The sequence below is a fragment of the Anticarsia gemmatalis genome, chromosome 17 (genome assembly GCF_050436995.1).
Source record: "Anticarsia gemmatalis isolate Benzon Research Colony breed Stoneville strain chromosome 17, ilAntGemm2 primary, whole genome shotgun sequence".
NCBI classification, from domain to species: Eukaryota; Metazoa; Arthropoda; class Insecta; order Lepidoptera; family Erebidae; genus Anticarsia; species Anticarsia gemmatalis.
Window position 1 is genome coordinate 2623348 of NC_134761.1, and position 26194 is coordinate 2649541.

Here is a 26194-nt window from a genome sequence, read left to right on the forward strand (position 1 = left end):
TAAAAAATATATCCAAAAAAGTTATAAAGCAATTTCTTGATATCGACTATTGGATAGCTATCGAAAAATTTCAAACGATATTTATCAGTACGAGAAGCAAACCTATTGCTATACACACGTTACCAAACTCCAGGCTACTACATACATACATACATACTTACATAATATCACGCCTTATTCCCACAGGGTTAGGCAGAGACCAAAGAACGCCACTTGGTACGATCCTTACAAACTTCCCTTGCCTCACTCACATCCATACACCTGGGCTATTCGCAGCTATTATTGAAAAATATTGTAAATTACATTAAAAATATTCCACACACGTATAACTATAAATAAGAATATTTTTTCTAAAACTTGAAATATATTCTAATAGCGAAAGAATCATAAAACTTTAATGATACGGTTCAACTCAGGTAGAGACTTTTTTACGTCGTTTCGTATGAATTCTCTGTTTTGTAATATGGATTCATATATTGTTATATTTTACTATCTTCTGCCAACCTAATATTAGTAGGACTAGTCGCACTACTCTGTCTACGTGTTGCCTTTTAATAAATAGCCTAAAACCACTACGCTGATAGTCAGTTTTTACCGTGAAATGTTCATACGACTATCGACTATCAAGTAGGAAGTATACCAAAAAAGTTTTGAATAAAATCTGCGTCTACCGCAATTTACAAGAACTATTTATTTTACATGCAAAAATTAATCGCCAAATGTGGTGATAAGCGTACAACTCAAGAACGCCTAAATGGCTTATTGTTGTTGTCAAATTAAGTTTTTAAAGATTCTTTAAGACACTGGAAAGGTTTTTACGGAGAGAAAAAAAACAAACAAATATTCAAAGAAAATTCGTGAGCGGAGTTGCACGAGTCAGCTAGTTTCTAATACATTTTTCTGTCACTCTACTGCTACTCGATAGTATCGAGTCCAAATCACGAAGCATATTCGCTAACTGATGCAATTTCAGCTTCAGGTACACTTCACTCTACTACAAAACCTGTAAAAATCATCTAGAATCCTAAATGAAATCTAGATCTATTTGAATTTTAAACCGGTTCATGTGTAAGCATAATGCGGCCGTGGTGCGGCATAACGCTAATCCGGGTTTGATTCTCGGCTGAGCACGTACGCGGCTGTTTAGTTAGCACTCCTTCACCGGTCACGTAGTACTGTTTGTCCTAGCATTCTATTAATTGTACGTTTTTATCTTTTCTTTTGACGATCACGTTTAAACGAGCACAGGTAGTTTTTAAAGCCTTTTAACATAACAATGTTTATTTCTTATGAGGGGACCAAGATGTCTGAAAAACGAACTTGCTTCCTTCAAAATGGACTTGACGACAACATTGGTTCTAAGAGCATCTGAAACTCTTAGATGGTACTCAAAATAAATAATAATAAATTGAATTGGTCAAGTCTAATATGGTCATCTGATTCCAAACTAAGTAGAGCTTGCACTATGTAACCAATGTATATACTTCTGAATACATACTTACATAGAAAAACATCCAGGCTCAGAAAAGATCGTGCTCATCACACAAATATTAATTGTGGGTGGGATTGAATCCACTTATTAATGTTACTTGTCTCGCCTACCGACCCATGAGCTCTACTACTGGTCGCAAGGCGTACAAGCCCTTCTCCCAGCTACCCATAATTTGTTTAAAAAATGCCTAATTTCATCAGAAGCAGGGAGCAGTCTGTTGTATCAAAACTTCACAGATTAAAACCTCACCCTTCTTTTACATCTGTTATAATTTAAAATAAACTGCGCGAATCGAATCGTCCAACTAAACCGTACCCTCGCAGTGCAGTTACCAAACGCAGATTTCAATGTTTTATGACAAAACCAATTTAAAAAGACCTCCCCCGCGTCTCTAACGGCCTACTGTGAAGGGATATAGAGGGGGTACGGTGGGAGATGTCTCGGATCATAGCATAATGGTCATGTTTTATAACACGGCCCCCCCGCATTAAGGCGCGGGCCGCGTATAAAACGCGTAATAGAATTTCAGTGACGACTGCCACCCTTGATGGCGTTTCTCTTTACTGGGCATGTAACGATGTTAGCACCGCGCATGCGCAACATCACACCACTTATGTCAAAGTACAAGACGCGACAATGCCAACATTGTGACACCGATTATAATGTGCCGTTCTTAAACGAAACGCGCCCTCACATATTGCCAGTTACAAATTTTGAACGAAATTTTGCCGGAGCGTTCTACAGTTTAATGGTGGAATTAAAACTTTATTTCTTTTATATAACCCGAATTAAGTTCAGTAAATAATTTAAGGTGTAATGTTGTTTTTTATATCAGAAATAAATAGTGTCGCTGTTTATATTTAATTAACAGCAACACAAAACGAAACATGTTTGCAACCCCTATTTGTCGACCACCCAACAACACTCCGCACACATTACATTTCCCAAGAAAGCAGACAAAGCTGACTTCACGAGATGACCGCTCTCCGCCAATCAGCGTGTCCAAACTTTTCCCAGCAGAGGCGTTATGTCCAAACCACCAATGGGAGGGGTTGGCGCCCTCATTGTTATCCAATTACGGCCTCCCGCCTGATAATACGCCGCGAATTCAAATTAGGAACGGGGAGAGCGGTCGCCGACCCCGTGCTGATCAATCGGTGGCCGCGCTCGGTATCGATATGTGGACTCGATACTTGATCGCCTCACGCGATACTTAATCGATTCCCGCGAGCGATTTTTGAACATCAACATCGTGTTGATTAGGATGTAATTTGTGTAAGACGGTAGTTTAAAGCTCCATTTTCGTTTATTTAAAACAAAATCTAAAAATAAATTTGCATCGTGTCATATGGAACTACATTTTATTCATGAAAGAATATCGTAAGCCGGCTGAACCTGTGAAAACAATAGCTTACGTTCAAACATTGTAGCCACATTGGAACAGCCAAAACCATATAGCTTTTATAACATTCTAGAAGTAAAAACAGTCAAAAAGTGTATGTATAATGAAGCAATAATTTGGCTCGATCGTGTGGGAGCGTGCAGTTTGGAACACGTTTAACTCCTTGAAATCGGACAATACGAAACGAGACTGACGGGTCGAGTACCACGCACCGATGCCTCACATTCGACTTTAAAATCGTTTCGACAACGCAGTAGCATTTGTACTGTTTTATTATACTCATTTTGACGACTTTTGTAGTAGTTTTGTAGGTACTTACACCAGTAAGTATTTCGAAAGTTTTTGAAAAAATTGTATACTTATAAACAAAATCCTGTTCTCTGCTTACGATATTATAGAGATCACGCTTTTTGATATAGAGGATATCAAAAAGCGTGATTTTCTTTCTTCCTTTTGGTATAATATTATTCCCGATGAATTTTACAAATTGACATCGACCTGATTTTGTTAATAGTTGTAAAATTATTGCAAAATTTTGGTGTTGAAAAAAGTACAGCCAGCTAGCCAGCACACAAAATATTGCTCTAAATACTTTGGGGAGAATGTCCGCACTTTAATCTCACGCATGGCAACCCTAGCAAATGCATGCTGAAGAATCTGGAGAACTTGCAATGGGTTATTGACCGGGGTAGTGTTGCCACCCCTTGTGCCGACTTGTGCCAAGGGTTACAGATTCGAACCCCGCACGCGACAGTTGTTTGCATGGCCTACATTATTTGCTCCAAACCGGACTCGTTTCATGCGATAACACCTACGACACCAAATCCTAGCTTAGGGTTGCTTTTGTAGAAATAGGGACGTTTTATGGCTTCCTTTCTTATTTTATGTTGATATTTTGGTGATTAGATTAAATTGAGATTCTTAAAATTAATTAGAATGACGGAATGTTAACGACAGGTAAACAGCATACCATGCGGCCATGTTTTTTAAATTACGTTTAACCTGACCGAAAATAATGCTAAAATTGACGTTTGTGGGAAGATCTTCAAAATTGATTTGCTGAAATGCGAAAGGACCCATATAATATTGGCAAACGACATTTCACTACCCTTAGTTACGTTAAGTTCTTAATAATAATAAGTTTTTTTTCTCAACTCTTCTCAATACGGATTCTCAAAGGAATCGTTGATTTCATGTTATTTTCTCTGACCACATGATGTAACAGTGATATGTCCGGGAACGTGTAACGGAACGTTACTGAGCCCGGGATATTCTCACGGTACCGGCCGGCCGCCATATTAGCTGGCTTGATGCGGTTTTTTAGTATAACACTTTAATTTTGCTTTGATAACTGTTTATTAAACTTTACTTTCGTTTTGTACGGAATAATATGCTTAGCACTAGTGGTGGAAAATAAAAGGATTGAGTAAAAATATGTTTTTTTAGGAAGCGATGACGATGTGCCCGGCAGAAGGTAGTCGCTCTGCCATTTGTTCGTATCAAATCCCTTCCAAGCATAACATTTTGCATACTGCTCATGTAAAAGTTTAACCAAAAATATTTTTTTTCTTTTTTTACCTTCGAGCTTTCTTATATCCTAATAAATTTTATCATCTCATTTCAAATCTTTATTATTCATGTTCCAAGCAATTTTCGTATTAATCTTACGATCATACTTTACTACATTTTGGCCCTAATATGATTAACTGGGTTTTAGACTATATTTCACTATCGATACAAATTCATCTACAGACAGAACCGTGGTATTTCCACATTAAAATTGCAAATAATTGTTAGTAGTGTTCCTGTTAAGTGGTGTATAGTATAAATTTATCATTAGATACGACGGGAAAACCGTTCAGTTGAAGGTTTGTTAATAATAAATAGTAACGTGCGTGGTGCCTGCGAACGTCGGCAGGCGGCGCCACCTGTCATGTTTATATTCCATGATATGTCCTATGTCAGGTAATAATGAATATTCCAGACGTTCTGAAAAGCAGGCAATAGAATTTAACGTTTTCAACCGTCGATAATTTCTGGGTTTTTTGCTGTCAGGAATTTGTCGTCGATTCTTCTTGGTTATAAATATTTACGTGTGGTGTTTATTCTATATCGTAAACACGTGAACGCATGAGAAATGCAACAACTTGAGACTTCTTCACATAATAAGAAATGTCGTTATGTTAGTCTTATTTTTCTAACTTCGTCAGTTAAGATGTATACTGCTTAGCAGTTGAATACATAATACCTTTATTTCTATCAAATTGTCTTGGAACAAAAATCACTATTACGCTTTCACAGCTATGCGGATGAAGCGATTTTGATAAGATTTCTGAAGATAGTTTTATATTTTTGATCACACATGGTCAATTGTTTTTACAAATTTCTACCCCTTTTGTAGTTAAAATATAGATGAGCTTAGAACGAGCTCAGATACCCAGTTCATTAATGTTGTGTGATTGTTTATCAATATATTAATTAAATGCATTTGTTTTGTTTCAGGTAAGTGGGGAACACCGGTGAAGTCATATAGACGTCCTTCCTGTACACACAATAGATGGTAATGAAACGTGGAACTATTTTAGCATTTCGGGTTTTCCTACCCTTGGACTTCCAGCCTAAAACAGCGGGTTGAGCTTATAGCAGAACTTATAGATTCTTCTATAGTTAAGAAATCATTTTGACATTTTTGACAGTCATTCAGCCTGCAAAATAATTCGACTCGTACTAGACTGACAATAGAAAATCCACTAAACGGATTTGAAAACAATTTTTACACATGTAAACTACATGGGTACCAAATTTTTTCTATGCCTGAATTAGTACCTACAATAATGTCTAATCCGGGAAATCCTGAGAAATACAAGCGGGCATACTCGGGGACAGAAGTTAGCGCAATTATTTAATTATTACATTATGTACTTTACGAACATACATAAACACCTCTGCAATTACACCTTTGGGCATAACATGCGTGATAATATGTATGTATGTACTTTACGAACTATGGTTATCGAAGGGTCAACAGGAAAACTATTGAACGTTGGACAAAAAACCAAACAATTATTATTATCCTACAGTATTGATACTCAATAGGGACAAAAAACAAATTATCTACGTAATGATACAGGGTTCCGTAGTATATTTAATTGTTTTATTACTTTTTGTCTGTTGAACTGGAGGGTGTAGGCAGAGGCGTATCGAAGAAGCTGTTAGACTTATACAATGTTCCATGAGTCGTCTAAAAAGTATACAGTAACAAAAAAGAATTATGGGGCGTCACTGTAAAAACCGAGTAAATAATCGCACTTCTTCTAACCAGAAATCGAATCCTGATCAGCAGTCACATACTATCGCTCTAACAAGAGCAGTTTTGAAATGACTAATAATATAATAAAAATATATATTTACGTAACATATGCAAAAATTAGATAGTCAATATTCAAATTATATTTTTTATAATTTTATCAAACAACAGACTGCATAATTAAATTAACTTAATTCAATTCCACAATGAAAACAAAGGATTAACCACAGATTATCACGAACCCTAACACAACACCACAGATTAAAAATACGCGCAAAATGTAATAGGCTGTATGTACCGGGTTCATTGTCTCCTACGTAAATAATGTGAGCGCGAGCGTTGCTAGCGCAAAAAATGCCGCCTAAGGTTATTTACGCAACTGGCAACAGTTTTTATTGAAACTTTAATGTTCGCACGTACCCGTTTAGTTAAATTGTATGTTCATTTTGTACTTTATTATTGAAATATACTTGTATTGGGATATAAATAGACTCTACCTGTCTCTACAATGTTAGTCATTTTAGTTAGGAACACTGACTTTAGGCTATTAGAATATTGTTGACTGCCTCCGTGGCGCAGTGGTTTAGGTCACCACGCCGATACCACTGCATCGGGAGGTCGTGGGTTCGATTCCCACACGGAGCAATTATTTGTGCGATCCACAAATAGTTGTTTCGGGTCTGGTTGTGCTTTGTGTCCGTTGTTTGTATGTTTGTAAAAGTCCCCGCGACACAAGAGAAATTCTTAGTGCGGGAGTTGTCTTAAAAAAAAAAAAAAAAATATTACCCCAGTATTGGGTAACTCCGGTATATTATGATAAAAAAAGAATTGCTGGTACCTAGTTTCTTGCCAGCTCTTCTCTTTGGCTCTACCTTCTGAACTGAAGGAAAATTCACCAACTGTACTTTTAACAATCATAAGTGATTTGATGAAAATGATTTGATTTTGAATAGGCTCGCCCCCTATTATATGGACTAACATTATAAATGGCTAAAAATGGAGTACATTACCTCTGCCATTACACATACTTCGTACGTGTAATGCATCATCTACGTACATCTTTCGTTACTGGCTGATTTCTTTTATTCGCGGCTTATGTGTCCCACTACTGGGAAAAGGCTACCCTCTTTCCTTCCACGATGGACCCACAAATGCCGTTAGATCATCATGATAACATAATTATATGCCATAATTAGCATGCATGCATAAAATTTTAAGTAAAACCAAATCGGTAGTGCATATCAACATTTTATTATTCTTCCTCAAAGCCATTGCGGTTGACGTCAGCTGCGACAATTTATCGGAATATTTCGTTATTTCCTTTTGTAAATAACTACGTAATAAGATGTTATCGCTTAAATAACAAGTCATTATAAGCTATTCGTTTCCGAAGCTTCGTCCACTGCACATCTGGCCCGCATTGACGAGGTCCGCGTTTTTATGCACTCCTTTCCTTGACCACACAGGGCCGTAATGAGGGCTTTCTTAAAAGTTAGAAAAAGAAATTGACATTTGAGGACCGACTGCATTATTCAATTATTGAATTTTTTTTCGTGGGGATGTTTGGGTGTTTGTCTCTTAAACGCAAAACTACGTAACGGATTTAATTTGTTATAACCTGAATAAACTCATAGGACACTTAATACTTTTTATGAGCGGGACCTCTCTGACGTACCTAGTCAGAAAGGTCCCGAGAATGGTCGTATGGAGTTGTAAAAATCTTGTAAAATAAGTTAAATCAAACCCGGTACAAAGTTTTTGTGAACGTATTTTTTTAATGTGACAGTCAATCGATTCTTCAGAGACTTAAAGTATCAATTTCTCAGACAGTACTCTGTAACGGTCTAGTTTTGATTTAAATCAATGTATTTTTCAATTTCAAAAATAAATTGCGTAACGTAGTTGTCGGAACGACCGTGTTATTCCGACTTTAGCGACAATCAATTTATAAGCGTACTGTTTTTTTGTTATCTTCTTGTTGAGCAGGTCAAGAACAACTGATATCAAGAATTTATGACGCAAGCTTATATTATCGTGTATTTTACACAGCGTTTTATATCAGCCTGGTCTTTCTTCCAACTGTGTTGGAGTCGGCTTCCAGTCTCACCAGATGCAGCTGAATACCAGTGTTTTATATGGAGCGACTACCTATCCGACCTCCACAACCCAGTTAACTGAAATATAACACGATACTAAGACTAAGACTGGTTGTCGGACTTGAAGCTTCTGAATAGTGATAACGGCTGTCAAAGATCTTTGATAACAACAGCCGTTTACCCAGCGTTTTCTGAGTAAAAAATGGTGTTCTCTCACAACAATATCGATCACTTACTTGCATATATGCGCCCCATTTCTCACCTATGTCGCCGGCGACCGCACAATAGGTTAACCGCACAGATTGAACGATCTATGTAGATACACAAGTACACCGAGTAATGTATGTAACCTCGGCTGTAACCATGAAACGATAAAAAAGCCTTTATAGACGAAATACGACATAGAAAAAAAAACTCAAATTGTGTCAACTTGAAATCGACAGTTAGCCAACTGATTTCTTAAATTAGACTTACTAAATATACGCAGCTTATTGTGCGAGTAAAATTGCGTTACACTACTTTTTTTGTACATTTCTAATTCCTGCGTTCAAATGCGGCCCTTTGAGCGGCCATTTTAAAAAGCTATTGGCGGGCAATAAATTAGTTCGTCCGGAAATTATTTAGCATGCGGCTAATGTGTTTTTTTGCATTTTGTCGCGGTGTACCAGCATTTAATGGTAACGAAAGTGTCATTGGTAAAAAATGACAGCTGTCATGCGGGCCCGCGCCATTTTCTTTGTATCGTGTGGGTGCGTAGGTAATAAAAGCAAATGATAACGTTCAAGAGTTGATTGAACTTGAACCGTTAAAATTATTAATAAAGAAAGTTCATAAGTTTAGTAAAAGTAGACTTGTGCTTTCGTATTTTTGTTACAAGTATCTAACGTAGTTTAACTTACAGGCTTTCTGCAATAGGTAGGTACCCACCTACTCCTAGCCTTCTTACCAAGTATCTAAAAAGATGAATTAAGCAACACCTACCCCTAACATAACAGGGACTTTCATCGTTGTTACTCGATACTTAGTTTAATAGTAGTCAAAAGTTACCTCATCGTTGATTCAGACTAATCTTATTTAAATAGAATATTTTTTATTCCTGAACTCCTTCCCAACTCTTTCCTCTATCCAATATGAGAGAATTGGAACACAATATTCGTTAATCCTACATTCCGTAACGTTCCTTATTACGCAGAAACATAACACCTACATACAGCCTACAGGCACTTAACATTCTAAAGACAATACTTTAGAACAAACACGCTCTCTGTATAAAGATGCGTTCAAACACCGAATCGGAACAAAGGGCACGTACGTGTTAAGTGCTAATAGATTTCCGCCACCTGTGTGGGCAGGTGCGTTCGCGATTGCGTTTCCGAACGCACCCGACACGCCTACATACGATATTGGATTTACTACAGGATCTTTTTAACTGAGGGTTGGGGATAGAATTATTTTTTCTTTAGAAAATAAAGGATATTCTTCTCCAATTCTTCCCTCCGTGGCGCAGTAGTTAAGGCAGTCGCCACGCTACAAGCATTGCGTTGGGAGGTCGTGAGTTCGATTCTCACACGGAACAATTATTTGTGCGATCCACAAATAGTTATTTCGGGTCTGGTTGTACCTACTTTGTGTCCGTTTTGTATGTTAGTAAAAGTCCCCGCGACACAAGTGCAATTCCTAGTGCGGGAGTTGTTATTATGTTATCACTTATTTGTGTGTACCTACCTACTTGTAGCAAGCCTTAAACAGAACGGTAATTAAAATATTATAAAAATAAGTTTGTGACAATGATATCGCTGCGGAAAAATCCTTTATTGCAAGACAACTTTCCAACTACAATATTGCTCGCGATCAAGCAGTTTTCGAGACTTTAGCACCCAAACAAACTTTCTCTTATCTCATATTATAGGTTAATTATAACTGGTGTCGTCAATATATTTAAATTATGGTCTTGTTTTCTTAAAATAGAATTGAAAATACGGTAAAGTTTTAGGTTATTTTTGGTTATACATTTGCACAAGCAGGTAGGGTCTTTATCTGATTGAATTTATGACCAACATACTTCATTCCACTGCACTGTTAGGCCTTTTTTTGTCAGGAAAATGCATTACTGCATGTCCCGCTCCAGGGAGGTAACGGGAGTCTGTCGGGCTCTCCCGCCGGCTAGGCGTTCCAGCTTTAAATTTGGGCATACCGACTAAAAACCTGACGGTGTTCCTTCAACAGTCACCATAAAGTGGCCATGACGGGGTACCTCCAATTGGATACTCCGCTTTTTAGGCCTTGATTTTGTTGTAAGAGTAGGTAAAGGGCACAAGCTCCGAAGTAGTGAATGTAAGACCTAACCATTCCCTTATTTTAAGCAATACCTAATAATACGAACACCAATCTCACTAGTTGTTGGACAAAATCTGAAATCTGTTATTGACACTCAATATAATTTCGTATTTTTTTACTGTCTACTGGGCAAAAATCTTCTCCCGAATTAAGAGAGGGGTTAGGTCTTGTGTCCACCACACTGGCCACGTGCGTAAGTCCATCCTGTATGACAAGACGTGTGGATGTGAATGAGGCAAGGGAAGTTTGTATGGATCCGTACCAAGTGACGTTCTTAGGTTTCTGCCCACCACTATGGGAAAAAAACGTGGTTTTATGTGAGTTCGTGCTTTGGTTGGGGACTTAGTATGCCATCTATCTATACTAATATTATAAAGCTAAAGAGTTTGTTTGTTTGTTTGTTTGAACGCGCTAATCTCAGGAACTACTGGTCCGATTTGAAAAATTCTTTCAGTATTAGATAGCCCATTTATTGAGGAAGGCTTTAGGCTATATATCATCATGCTACGACCAATAGGAGCAGAGTAACAGTAAAAAGTGTTACAAAACGGGGAAAATTCTGATCCATTCTCTTTTATGTGACGCAAACGAAGTTGCGCGGGTCAGCTAGTATATCAATATAATGTGTTAAACAATAAAATAAATATACGTATTTAAATAAAATCTTATATAAACGCCTTGTTACTGACAAAACAACATTGATTACAAACAAACTCGCAACAAGTTTCTTCAAAATCATTTGCATCAATGAAGTGTGTATTTTCACTTGATGTTATCCTTATTTCTTTGCAATAAGGTTCAGATTTGAATGTTTTTCCTCATTAAGTAACTTTGTAGGACCTTCCCAAAGGGTCGGACTGTCGCAGATGTGGAAGCATTTACAAACACTTGTTACTTGGTGCCAATATACAAAGATTGGATCAAATGTTTGAGCAAATAATAGTATTATTTTATAATTACTTGTGTATTACTTACAAGAAGAATTTTGGGAGGTGCTCGGAAGAGGTAATCTCCAGAATCATTAAAGGTACATACTTATGTTTTGGAAACCTGTATGTGGGTTTTTCGTTAGAACATACTTACGAAAAAAAGCTAAAACCTGAATAGGCAAAGGCAATTTTTGGTAAAAACCCATTACTATCACACTGGCCTATGTTCGGTATTGGTCAGATAGGTATGGTTGACAATGTTGAAATGTTAAATTTTACATCCAAATAGTTTAAAACCTGGATTAGTCAATACACTAGCTTATTATCCCTGAAAATCTTCGCTACGGTCAAATTCAGGGACAAAAGTAACATAGAGCCAACACCAAATGTTAACAACAAACGTTGGATCAAACAGGTTCTTAGTAACTGGGTACAAAACGAGTATTTCTAGTACAAACAATGTTTTATTGTGTTACTTTATATTACATAATGTGCTTGAGTGCAACACATTATAAAGTGACATCCTGTTATGTATAACTAACGACGGCGACTTTGGCCGCGTGGAAGGTTATCCTGGGATAAAAATTCTTTTTGTAATTAACTAGATTTTACCCGCGACTTCGTCCGCCACCTGAATTTTTCCATACTAATGCGACAATCCCGGGGTAAAAAGTAGCCTTTCTCTTTTTTTATCCTTTCTCTTTGGTATGGAGATTTTTTTTTAAATATCTCCATACCAAATTTCATGAAAATTGGTTCAGTAGTTTAGGCGTGATTGAGTATCAAACATACAGACAGACAGAGTTACTTTCGGATTTATATTTTTATATTAGTATGGATTATCCAAGTTAACTGTGTGCTTAATTTCATCAAAATTCATTCTGTATTATTACCCATCCTCATCAACTTTCGCATAGGTATATTTATAAAATACTAGCTTCTATCCTCGTTTTTCTTCGCGATGGACTTGCCGGAATAAAAAGTATCGTATATACTCGTAGGTTAGGTAGATTCAGGATATAAAATGTCCCTATACCAAATGCTGACCAAAGGATTCCTTCCTGAATAACAATTGAAGTTTGATTTAAAGTCCACCACTCTGGTCAAGTACGGTAGGAACTTGAATTCCTTAAAGAACTGTGAAAAATGAGTTGATTTTTAAGAACACGTGTTAATGTGTCTGTTCGTTTGCCAACGCATCGCTCGAAAACGGCTCGACTCAATTCGCTTTTCCTTTAGTTAAGTGCAGCTAATTATTTGTTATCAATTCTTTCGACCTTGCCTCTCGTGCATTATCATCTCGTCAATTGAGACGCAGTTATGAGTAATTTGATAGGACTTACTAAACGTAACATATTAGTAAAATTAGACTGACTGAGCATGAGCTGTAGTACCTATACAACTTATAATAATAATAAATAATAACTTTATATTTCAAAATCATAGGAACAGTGAGATCCCGAGACATATATAAGTATACTTAAAACTAAACAAACTATGAAAGAAAAAGACAACAGAAGTTAAAAGTACCTCGAGGATCGAGATCCGACTGCCAGTAAATGCACCATTGCGCACTTATGATCACGAGATCTAGAGTACTAGAATCCGAATCACAGACCGGGGAAAGTGCTATTTGGTATTTCTTAATTTTATTGGAGGAAGGAGCTCGTGGCTTAGTTAACAACAGCCGCGCGGATCGATCTCTAAGGTTAAGCCACGCTTGCCGAGGTCGTTCTGTGGATGGGTGACCATCTCATACATATCGAGTTCCTCCATGTTTCGGAAGGCACGATAAATTATGGGTCACGGCTGTCAATTTCGAAGATCTTTGTCAGTCGTTAAGTCTGACAACCAGTCTTAACGAAGGGTATCGTGTTATAACCCAGTTAACTGGGTTGTGGAGGTCAGGCAGGCAGTCGGTCCATGTAAAACCCTGGTATTCAGCTGCATCCGGTGAGACTGGAAGCCGACTACAACATAGTTTGGAAGAAAGGTTAAGCGATGATGATTGGAGTGAGGAATAGTGTCAGACTGGCCGTTATTCGGCTACGCAGGCTAGTTTAATCAAAACCAGCTAATCGTGCAGGATTTTGTTTATAGTGTCCAAGTATGGGCACAATACACAGACACTCTACTCTACTTCTTCAATTTCACAGCATAGTGAGATGGTTAACCGACGCCAGAGAGATGCCAGGCGCAGGACCGACAGCTTTAAAGCGAAGGGTTTATTCTGCATAAAAACTGCGTTCGCAATGCTTTAATTTATCCTAACACTTAAATCCGTTTTTAAGTGAGAACACAATAGTATATTATATACATAGCTTGATGTTGTCTAAAATGAGGTGAGCTTATTTATCCTGAAATATCAATTTGAGTTTGGTCCTTTATGACAAGATGAGCCTTGGGTCCTATTTGACACGACGAATGGACCTAGGGAAGTTCTTTGGTCTCGGCTTATCCATATAAGAAAAGGTATGATTTTATCTAAAACGTTACAACTTCAATAAAGAAAATTCAAATAATCTAAATATCACAGATAAAATAAGTGAGTACGGGTGTTTTTTCCCAGAAATTACAATGTTATTATTAGGTGATTCACAAAATAAGTTATTGCTTAGCTATTCCTTGAAATATTGTGTGTTGCTATTTCTAGATATTCCTTGTTGTAATTTGTGGTGATTATTTTGTTAGGAATAGGTAGGTATTTACTTACTGATTATTTTTTTTTAATAATTAAATGTTTATTTTGCGACTATTGATAGTGCAATAACGTCATGTTTTGCAGTGATCGAATAGATTGTACCTAAATAGGTAGTTATTAGCCAATATATCTATACGGCAAAACTCATGCTATTACCTTTTGTTTGAGTGCTCAGGCTAGAGTGTATATTATAAATGTTATATATCAAGAAGACTGTTTACCAATATGTACAAATAACTCAATAAGTATTTCCTTAGACGATAATTATGCAAAGGACAAAGATTCTCGACATGTCTGACGGTTAAGGTCACAAAAATGTAACATTGACTTGACGGTTGACACGCCCGTGGCGCACACAAGCGCACGTAATACATACACGCTATGTGCACGCACACACAGACAGCGCGCGTGACGAAACGCCGTGTGACGTCACCGGCGGCACGCGAACACACCCACACGCGCACGTGCGCCCGCCACCGCGTGACGTATACACGCACATTACGACACGCCGCGCTCGTACACACGCACACCAACGACGATGTAAACAAAGTGACGTAAAGACGTGACTCACACAACGCCGGCCTCCACGCACACTACCGCCGCGCTAGTGATTAATGTAAACAAACCGGTCCCGCTCATACCTCTACCGACGCACACATCCATAAACCCCGCTACAAAAGTGGGCCATCTGGATACTACGTTATATCTATACACGTTTGATAAACGCTGCTCTATTTCTGTTTGTTTATCACAAGACATGAAAGGAAGAATGTTTTAAAAATTAAAACCGGTTTATTACTTTAAATATGCCGAAAACATACCAATTTCCACAACAAAGAACAATAAAAGCCAACGGAATACAGATAGCGTTATAAAAAATTAAAATAAAAATCACAATACAGTCGCGCACAAAAGTTATAACCGGCTGAATGTGAAACAAGTACAGTCGTAAATAAAAACGAATAGCGCGCGGCCCGACGCGTACTGTTATTACTCGAAAATTTATGGCATTTACCCAAAAATTACCAGTTCCAGCCAGTTTATGACGCACTGAATTCCGCCAGTTACCGTCCTTTTCTATATAATATTCCGAGGTACCGCCTAGTTATTAAGTAAAACACATTTTCTTTGTAATTCCAACCTCGGTGAGATCAATTTCATTACGTTTTTATCTATAATCCGAGTAATAATCCAGACAGATATAATAAAATATGAAGACTATAATATTTTGAGAGCCGTTGCTTTTTATTTTGTTTTATTTTAATTAAATTATTGTGAAATACCAAGTTGATATGTGCCGAATATAAAATCGTGAAAGCCGTCGCGGCAACATAATGATTTTAAACCTAACAACTTTCTAAAACATCGGACATCCTCTAAATGAGTTTGAACATAAATAAATGGAAATATATGTTCGTCACACTGTTTGTTAAATTAATGGCTAATAAAATTCACATTGGTGTGAAGAAACAATGTTAAATTAAGAATGATGGAATCTGCTTTGACACATAAACGTTGAACACAAGTAAACAGGAACATTGTCGACTCATCGTAGACTATTTTATGATTTTATTTCTGTGTAATTCTTAAGCACATATTTTCCGAAATTTAATGAGACATTACATACATACATAGGTACGTTAAACCATTCCTTTTTCATTAGAGGTAGGTAGAGACCAAAATAACGCCCTTAAAGATTGAGATAATAAATTTATAAGAGATATTCTTTCCTATATTAAACTGTAATTCCAAGATGAGAGGTCGTATTGAGGTAAACTCAAATACTATAACAACTGTAAATAAATACAGTTCTACGTTATCTAATCTATGGCCTACTAGAAGCACATATTTCACATATGTAGCCAAATATTACACGCACGCACACAACTGAAACGCAATCACCGGATTAGACGATTATTCGTATTGCACTGCTGTAAGCGAGTGTACCTCGGTAATTTGACCTGGATAAGTATATGTAGGTCAATACTGAGGTCAAGGCGGCCGCCATTGTTTGCAATCAGCTGTAATTGCACGCAATTATGATCACTGATCGTAATCTGCGCAGGAGTTTCTGAGATGACGGCTAGAACACCACTAATGCACGGTTTCTGAGCCAAACCTTGGCGAACATTCGATAGATGGGTGACCGCTTAGTGGTATTTGAAATGAGCGTCTCCGTGCTTCGAAGGGCACGTAAAAAGTCGGACCCGGTTGTTGTCTATTAAGATAACAGTCGTTAAGCCACGTCAAAGGTCTTCGAGCGGCTTGGACAACTTTGAATCTAGGTTGACCACTAACCATACGATAAGAGGAAGAACTTAGACGCTATTGAATACCTCAGAAATCGGGGATAAATGTGATTCGCAAATGGCGCATAACGCTAGATGAGTTTTTTTTTCTATTACGTAACTATAACGGCGAATTCAAATATTGACACAAATTAAAATTGGAAATCGCTAACGGTTTTTGCGGTTACGTGATATTTTTTTCAAATAAATATTTAATTCGTAGAAAAACTATTTGTAAAATAAAATGGCTATTAACGAAAAATAGATTGAAATGTTTTATTTTTAGAAGAAATCGAATTTTCATAAATTGAAATTAAAAAGTCGCCTTGCTTTAAAACTTTTAGAAGCAATAAGTCAATATTTGCTGTAAATGTTTGTCACGTAGCTGAATTCAGTGTAGCGTGTTTGGACTTTTGAAGACAAATCTTTGCCATGACAATGATCTATCCGCATCATGCTAGGTCACGGTAGATTTACTGAAAAATAATTGAGGTTTTAATATAACTTTTTCTAGTTATTTATTTATCGCGTGGTACCTGCATACTACGAATCGTATTTTTATCAAAACAATTTAAGAAATGCTTTATATTTACTATCAAAACAGATATAAACTAATACCTACTCGTCATATCGGGCAATTGATAAAATGGAATAGGTACAAACAATCAAGTTATAATCTATTCAGGTTATTTTTATAACTAAACTAGCTGAACCGCGCAACTTCGCTTGCGTCACATAAGAGAGAATGGGTCAAAATTTTCTCCGTTTTTGTAACATTTTTTATTGCTGCTCTGCTCCTATTAGTCGTAGCGTGATGATATATAGCCTTCCTCGATAAATGGACTATCTAACACTGAAAGAATTTTTCAAATCGGTTCCTGAGATTAGCGCGTTCAAACAAACAAACAAACTCTTCAGCTTTATAATATTAGTATAGATATATAAATACCTATCAATGAGATACGAAATGATAAAAATATCACTCATCTTTTCAACTGAAAAGCAATAAATTGGAACGTATAAAAAAGCCTACTAGGCAGCTGTGTTCGCATTTAAAAAAAAGGGAGTCGGTAAATTTTTTGAAGGAGGTTCCCTTTTTTTAGTTTTATTTCATACTTTTTAGTGTTAGCTAGTGACTTACACATTTTCATACAGGTCTAACCCCCGGTTTCTGAGTACATTTAACGGCAGTTTATCTATTCAATAGCGTTTTTATAAAAGTTTATATCGCTATTTCGTAACTCCTTTTTTTAGGCCGGGCCAAGAATAGAACTTCAATTATTTGTAGATTTATATGCCTAAAATCTTGTCCTAAGTCTGAAAAATACTATGCTGAACCGCATTAAATTAGTTCAGCCAAACGCGAGATAATCGCGCACGAAATATACATACAAATTATATACGCAAATAAAATTCCAACTGCACACCTCCTTTTTTTGAAGTCGGTTAGAAATAACGTAATTTCAAGCCATCTTTTTAAATTTACCAAATTCGACCTTACTGCACGACAAAAAATTTGAGGTTTACAACTATTGTTCCGCAAAATGCTTTCATTTTTTTAACGCCATTTTGTCTTCTATAGATTTCGCATTGATCCGTCGCGATTTATCGCACCGAATACTCGAGTAATTGATTGTGCTTCTAATAAATTTTTTTTATACTCGATTCGTTCTCAATGCTGATAAATCGATAATTGGCTTTGTACAATCTAGGCAAAACCGGTCGCTTTCAATTACATTTTTTAGATATAAATAAATTGATTCTAAATTATTGTTGAATTCGCTTTTGATATGCGTATTGTTATGAAATACATAAACTTGTTTTTCTGTATACCTGAACGTGATACAATGTATTCTACTGGCTACCTCAATGCACCTACATTCATTGATTGATTCTAAATATCGCAACAGATGCTTATTTGTTTAATAAATCAATTACATAGTATAAATCGAAATGCTACTGTTACATTATAATATTTACCCAGTCATTTAGTAGAAGAAATATAGTTATTGTACCTATACATTAAACAAAAAACATTATAAAAATACTGAAGAAATTGTTTTTTTTTAAGTTAACGAACTTTATTATAAAAATGGCGAAGTCGAAGTCAATTGAATCTAATTAATATTAATTACTAAAAAGACTACAAAAGAGAAAACTCAACTCTCACCGGTATTGCGTTAAAAAAAATAAACCAAAAAAAAAAGAAGTTGCACAAAGCAAAGGAGTTCGAATTTCAAAGCCTGACGAATCGTAATCGATTCGCTATAGAACTCGACGCCATGATTACTCGGCTCGAACAATTTCGTACCGAATCTATTCAGATCAATAACTAGGGTGCCACTACATTGTGCCCAATGCACTTGAATTACAAGTCTTTCTTCCGTGTTCGTGAGAACGTTAAATTAGTTTGGAAATCAAACTATTATATAATTTGGTCGTGGTACTATTTAAAATATAGTCGGCTTATTCTTTTTATTATTCGCTTTTTTCGGTAAATGAGCCGGACGTGAGACCAATTTGGTTGGCAAATATCAATGCGCTGTAAAAATAAATTGTGCATTTTTATTATATCCTATTTACAACGTGGGAAGTTTAATAACGATAATTAAATATTTGCGCTTGCGAAAATACAGCAATACTAAAAATTATGAGCGAACACATTGTGCCGGTTCCTTACGACTTATAACCCAGCAGGGTGACTTGCGCAGAAGTCGGTAGGAGTATTATTAACTTTACAAAAAGGAGATTCACCATTTGACAGATTTTTGTTTACTATTCGTTTACTATAAATTCGTTTAATAGTCCTTATAATTACTGAAGCTACCATTAGCTTGTAAAGGTAAGAAAAAGAGCTTACAAGGAAAAGAGCTGGCAAGTGAATCACGGGCACTCTTTTCAATCGCCAAATGAAAAATCGGTCTTTTACTTCATAACTGTATCGCGAAATACCTAAGTTTTCAAAAATACCCACAGGATGTGAGCACTTAAGTTGGTTACGTTAAAATTTAACTGCTTAGCCGTTAAATATTAACGGTCGTCAGTTATTTTGTAAACTGTTGGCGCTCTAATGGGCTATTTACAAAATATTAAACAGTTTTGGAATCGTTAAAGTGGATGCAAATATACTTTCTAATATGTTCTCTCTTAATACTGAACGGTACTGGAATACCGGTGTTAATTTCGATCATTTTTTGTTTATTGCCAAAATGTAGCGACAGGCTCGCTCCTTATTACTTCGTTGTTTTGTATTTATCCCATGTCTACAAGGAGGCGGGACAGCATGTTTTATTTTTTTAAAACACACTGTAGAGGGTGTCCGCTGATGATTTTGCTACTGGCTGCCTGTGTGACATAATAGAATCTGATCATAATGAGATTGAAATGTCTAAATATTCTTATATAAAACAGGTGTAATGCTATGAAAATACTTCTTGTTTCTCTTTTAATTTCCCACAATAGTTTTTATACAAGAACTGATTTGCTGCTGAAGATCACAGCGGGGCATTAGTCTTCTAAAGTCTCCTTCCATAACTAGGGACACATGGCTATAGAGCCGTAGAGCCCCCTTCTCGAAATTGGCAGTCAAGACTAAATATCGGTTGTTAGAAAATTACATGAAAAAACATAATTTTCTTTTGTATCTTTGCAGGTTTTCACTTGAGTGGAGTGGTGCGAGCACCAGCAGCTGTACCACCATGCTCAGAACCAGAAAGGTTATTCAGGGTCACAGTTTCTTTCGACAGGTAAGCCATTTTATTACCTTACAACTTATGACTTAACACTTTGCCTAAGTGCCACAAGATAATTATTTTTCTTTCAAGCTATTAATGAGTAAATCGCTATCTATTCTATTCCTGATCAATTCATAATTTGCAAACTCCAGAGAGCTGAAAGTCTGCAATTTAGATCATTACGTCTTGTTATTTCTTTTTGGAAATGAAGTCATAAGTAACAAAGTCACTACTTTCAGTTTGTATTAGAAAAAAAAAACCGCGTAAAAAGTCCACAGATAAAAAATCAATCAACGTTCGGAAACCGAAGAGTTTCTTGAACTCGCAGATCATTGAGGAATGACGGTAAAACAAAGAGGGCCAAGTAGAAAGGGTCACAATGGCTCACTATTGTTTACTAGGCAAAAGGGCACTTTTTACCCAAAGGGCGTCGTACCCGCATAATACCTATTGTGTAGAACACAAAAGTTTGTCTCTTGTAAATGACGCCTTTACTACAGCTATTCTTTAGATTTATGTCGTATGATTGTAACCAATTTTAAAGATAAATGTACAGTGATATAAGATTTATTTAACAAAATGCGATATTGGCCATTTTTTTACGAAAATAGGAGTACATTCTTGCATGCATGTTATCTCATACAAAAATAATCAAAGTAGAAATTGATAAGGTTTAAATCAATGTTACCGTACCTAATTTGTTTAAAGTCGTTATTTAGAATGTTAGGACGTAAGCATCCGCTAAGAAAGGATTTCGTCCCCTATTCTACCCCCAAGGGAATCGATAGGAAATTAAAGTTTGTATGAAAATTCTGTCCTAAGTCACAAATCACGCAAACGAAGTCACGGGCATAGGCTAGTTACAAGAATATAGCTGGATATCAAAAGAGACAACTTAAAGTAGATTATTAAAATACGTTAAACGGTATTCAGATAACATCAGTTTCCGTGTTAAGAGAAAGGAATAAGTATATTAAATAAACATAAAGACGTAATTATTACAAACTGGTGCACTACATGGCAACCGTGAGAACGAATATTTTAGTATTGGTTACGTAAATACATTAATAAATACGAGATTACGGAACAATTTTTTAAGTAATTTTCTTATAGAATAGTTTAAGTTATAGTCTCTCCGTTTGCTCAATTTGCTCTCCAGATTTGAGAGACCTTTATCAATTAAATCAGTACCTAGTCTTAGTGCCCGAGTGCTATTTTTGATTTGGTGTTTCTTTATCTACAAAATACATACTGGAATACTTTAGCCTTAACTTAGTAGAGAGTCTAGGCATGGTTTATCTAGCTTGTAGTTCTGGCGGTTTCCGAAATCAAGGAGCTACGTAAAAGTCTGTCAGGAGCATGAATCGGTGGGTTAATGATCCTCTCCCTGTCGTGTCGGTTTAGCCGTCCCACCAGACGAGAATACAGGAGAAAAGAGTGTACCTGTGTACAGACTTGGCCACTATAAACAAAGTCCTGCACAGTTGGTTGGTTTCAAAGAAACTGGCCGCCGTAGTCGAAACTTTACATAATTATGATTACTTGTGTACAGATGCAAGATAACGGGTGTGACATGCAGCTGCGAAGCGCGCGACATATTCTGGTGCCAGCACGTGGTGGCGCTGGCGCTGTATCGCATCAGGAACGCAGACTCGGTCCGTCTGCGAGTGCCTATATCAGGTAAGAAGATCGCTATACATACATATAAATATACATATCGAGTCCCTCCGTATTTCGGAAGACACGTTAAATTGTGGGTACCGGCTGCCATTTTCAAAAATCTTTGACAGTCGTTAACAGTAATCAGAAGCTTGAAAGTCTGACAACCAGTTATACCGAAGGGTCCCGTATTAAAAACCAGATAACTCGGTTGGGTGGTCAGATGGTCGCTCCATGTAAAATATTGGTAACCGGCTACATCTGGCAAGACTGGACGTCGACTCCAACATAATTGGAAGAAAGGCTAAACTGATGATTAAAAGCACCTCTTCGTTTTACAGAAACCTTACTGCAGATGGACAGGCAGCAATTGCAGAAGTTCGTGCAGTACCTGATAGCTGAACACCACACGGAGGTGCTGCCGACCGCGCAGCGCCTGGCCGACGAGGTCCTGCAGGCCAGGTCGGCTATCAACAGGATCTGTGGGGCCCCGGACCCTACGGCCGGACCTCCACCAGACGCGCATCATGCCTGGCACTTGGATGAGCAGCAGGTAACTTTCTGACTTCATTATAGTCAATCAACTAGGTCAATTTGAAACGGCCTTCGTGGCTCAGTGGACAAGATGGTCGCTACGCCACTATCATTGCGTCAGGATGTCGTGGGTTCGATACCCGACGGGTCATTTTACTGGTGCGATCCACAAATAGTTATTTCGGGTTTGGTTGTACTTTGTGTCCGTTGTTTCTGTTTGTAAAAGTCACAAGAGCAATTCGTAGTGCGATAGTTGTCTTTTATAAAAAATCTTGTTTTAAGAACTTTTGAGTCTTTTAACTCACGGACTAGACGGCGTTCGTAGCGCAGTGGTTGGTTACGTACTAATGCATCGAGAGGGTTCGATTCCCCCACGGAACAAATATTTGTGTGGGCCACTGGTAGTTGTTCGATTTTTTTTCTGGTTACTGCTAAGGTGATATTTTGCTTTCAAGTTGGTATTTTTTATATTAATATGTGATATATTTTTTTTCAGGTTTGCGAACAAGTGCGCGCGTATTTATTACAGGGGACTTATTACAATGCAAATAAACAACTCAACTCATTATTTTCTAAGGTAATTGAAATTTCTCTACTTAAATGTAGCTTTATAGATTTGTACTAAAGCACACCTACGTCCCTTAAGTTAAAGAAACCCATTATTCTAGCACAGTATAAAGATTGTAATATAATCTATAAACTATATTATAGATTTAATACAATAATTATTATCTATTTGATAACTTCATGGACTGTGCCTGTAGAGTAGTTACTTCGGTGAATAAAGAACTATAAAGCGTTTATTAGTTGCTAGGCAACCATTAAAAAAATTGTGTTTACCTTATAAATAAACCCCATTACTGTCCCACTGCTGGGCAAGGGTCTCCGTCCGTGATAAGAGAGGGGTTAGGCATTGGGCCCACCACGCTGGCCAAGTGCGGGTTGGGGACTGTGCATTCCTTCAAGAACTGTTGTAAAGAGCTCTCAGGCATGCATGGTTGCATCACGATGTTTTCCTTCACCGTTGTAGCAAGTGATAATTATTTCTAATACACACATAACTTTGAAAAGTCACCACTTTCGTGGGAGGTAGCAACTTATACCACTCGGCTATCACTACTCTTTGTATACATATAAGTTAAAACATATTTCTTTTACTTTTTAGGTAAGAGAAATGCTCCGAGCACAAGACTCGAATGGTCCACGAATGCTGATGCTGATGACGGAACAGTTTTTATCAGACCCTCGGCTACTCTTATGGAGGAACCAGAACACTCCCATGACGGAAAAATGCAGGCAACTGTGGGAACAGCTCGGAGCTTTGTGGGTCAGCATCGTGTTAGACCCTGGGAGCAACAAACACCATCGGATACAGTGGCGACATCTGTTAGAAAAATGGTCAGCCGTTGAGGTCTGCCCGACGGAAGATCCGGATTATAGATCTTTTCCTTTGGTACGTATTCTGGTGTAATAAGTCTTCATCATAATCATTTGCTGTCATTATCAAAGATCTTTGACAGTCGTTACCAGTAGCTCGTTTCTCTACTACTATCGACTACCAACAACCGGCTAGCTATCGAGAAATTTTACACGTAAATCTGTTAAGCGCCTCTACCGGGCTGCTTAAGAACTATTTTGGCAGTATATTTTAAATGTCAAACTCTCGATTCTCGACTGTAGAGAATTGCGCTACAGTTGTCAAAATCTTGACAATCTGAAAACTAATTTTACCGAGAGGTGTCGTGTTAAAGCCCAGCTAATTGTTTAGTGTCTGGTTTTACTTTATGTCCGTTGTTTGCAAAAGTCCCCGCGACACAAGAGCAATTCTTAGTGCGGGAGTTGTCTAGGTAAAAAACAAAACTGTGTATTTCCAAGATAAAGTAATTATATCAAACAGACCTCCATCAGCTGCATTTTTGCATACATCCGAATTAGGCGACTACATTACAACTACTTAGTTGTTGTAATATAATAAAACTACATATTTGTTTCCAGTATGCGAGGGAAAGAGAAAGAAACGAGAGAGATCGTGACAGGGACCACAGAGACAGGGACAGAGAGAGACACCGCGACCGCGACGAGAGGGACAGAGAGAGGCTGCGGGAGAGAGAGGAGAGGGACAGGGAACGACACAGGGAGCGACAGAGGAGGGAGCTGCACTCACACTCTGAGAGCTCCGATGAGGAATCTAGGCCTAATAAGTAAGTAATTAATTAAGTAATTTTTTTTTGTTTTGTCCTGTGGTTAGTGGTCAACGTAGTGTCAAAGCTGTTCAAGGGGAAAGGTTTTTGACATGGCTTAACGACTGTTTTCTTAATACTTACCGACCGATATAAAATCTATTAATCTATTGCTTGTTGTCCGCGCGGCTCCGTTTGCATACAAGATCCAATATTACAGCCGCCCAGGTATTGACTATGAAAACAATAGCCGTTGTTTAATTCCAGATCTTTAACAAAAACGAAAAATTTCAAAAAATAATCTGTTCGATGATTTACCTGATATCATGTAACTAGCTAACTGATTTTTTAGTTGTAAAATAAAAATGAATATTTTATACATATGTAACATCACGGATACCCTGAACCTACCCCAGAGTATAATCCTTTCACATACCTAAATACATTTAGCTCAGACGCGAAACATGGCTGACAAACGAAAGTTTTGTGTATTAATAAAAGAAATTTGTAAGTATTTTGTTATAATGATGTACGTATTGTTTCAGTTATGAACGTGAATACAGGAGAGCGAGTAAAAGACTAAGACTACACAACCAAAGATCCGCGCCGCCCCTCACACCGCGGACTGTGTTTCACAAGTGAGTACTCAGTGACGAAATGTCGGTATATATTAACAATTTAATGTCGCTTAAGCTGTATTGCTCCCGAAAATTATACGCCATAAAAATAAAACAGTCGTCATTAATATAATTAGGTAGAGTTAGGTCCTAATTACTTGCTTTAACGGTGATAGAGAACATTGTGAAGAAACTGTGTATGCCCGAGAGTTCCTTTTTATAGTTCTTAATGGAATGAAAAGTCACTAAACCGCCGTTAGACCAGCATGATGGTCCCTCTTTCATATCGAAATTACACCTTTGGCCAGCAGTGGGTCAGAATTCTTAAAAACAGTTCTAGACGAACCGGAGTGCATAGTGCCTACATTTTATCAAACATCGAAAGAAGGCCTGTGACTAATATGATCGAAATTTAATAATTTAACTATTTCAGTCCTTAAATAAATTGTTTAAGTTGCACACTTATACTATTAGTACCTAAAAACAAAACGAATATATTTTTTTGTGAACAGGGCATTAGATGCAGTAGACATATCATGGGAGAACGAACACCTGAAGAACATCCTCGGCAGTGACGAGTACTGCGACCCTGACAAGCCGGAGAAACCTGGCAGTTCCACCACCACCACCCTGCAACCTTACCCCAAGTTCAACGACCTAGGACAACCTTTATGGCACGGTAAGAATCATGTAATATTAGCATACGCTTGCGACTTAAGTAGGTTTATTTCTAACACCCTCACGGCAGGCCAGACCATGTGCGGCATCACCTAAGGTAGGGCCCCCCTGCAGGGGGGCGAGCCGCGCATGGCGTGCGTCTCGCGGTACTAGCTTATAACGATTATCCCGGCGCACGTCTTTGCGGGAGCGGTTGGACACTCGTCAGGTTTTTAGTGGGCTATACGGCGGACTACATAC

The 26194-nt window shown here is 37.5% G+C and overlaps 1 protein-coding gene across 1 annotated transcript in view; it reads left to right on the plus strand.

The window, feature by feature from the left end:
• Positions 1 to 26194, plus strand: part of LOC142979775 (zinc finger SWIM domain-containing protein 4-like) — a 63499-nt gene that overhangs the window by 26690 nt on the left and 10615 nt on the right. Inside the window, exons 2-9 of the mRNA XM_076124938.1 lie at positions 20205 to 20298; positions 21839 to 21966; positions 22287 to 22498; positions 22976 to 23056; positions 23645 to 23932; positions 24475 to 24680; positions 25205 to 25297; positions 25789 to 25955. Coding sequence (XP_075981053.1) covers positions 20205 to 20298; positions 21839 to 21966; positions 22287 to 22498; positions 22976 to 23056; positions 23645 to 23932; positions 24475 to 24680; positions 25205 to 25297; positions 25789 to 25955 — 1269 coding nt within the window. The remainder of the gene's footprint in view (positions 1 to 20204; positions 20299 to 21838; positions 21967 to 22286; positions 22499 to 22975; positions 23057 to 23644; positions 23933 to 24474; positions 24681 to 25204; positions 25298 to 25788; positions 25956 to 26194) is intronic.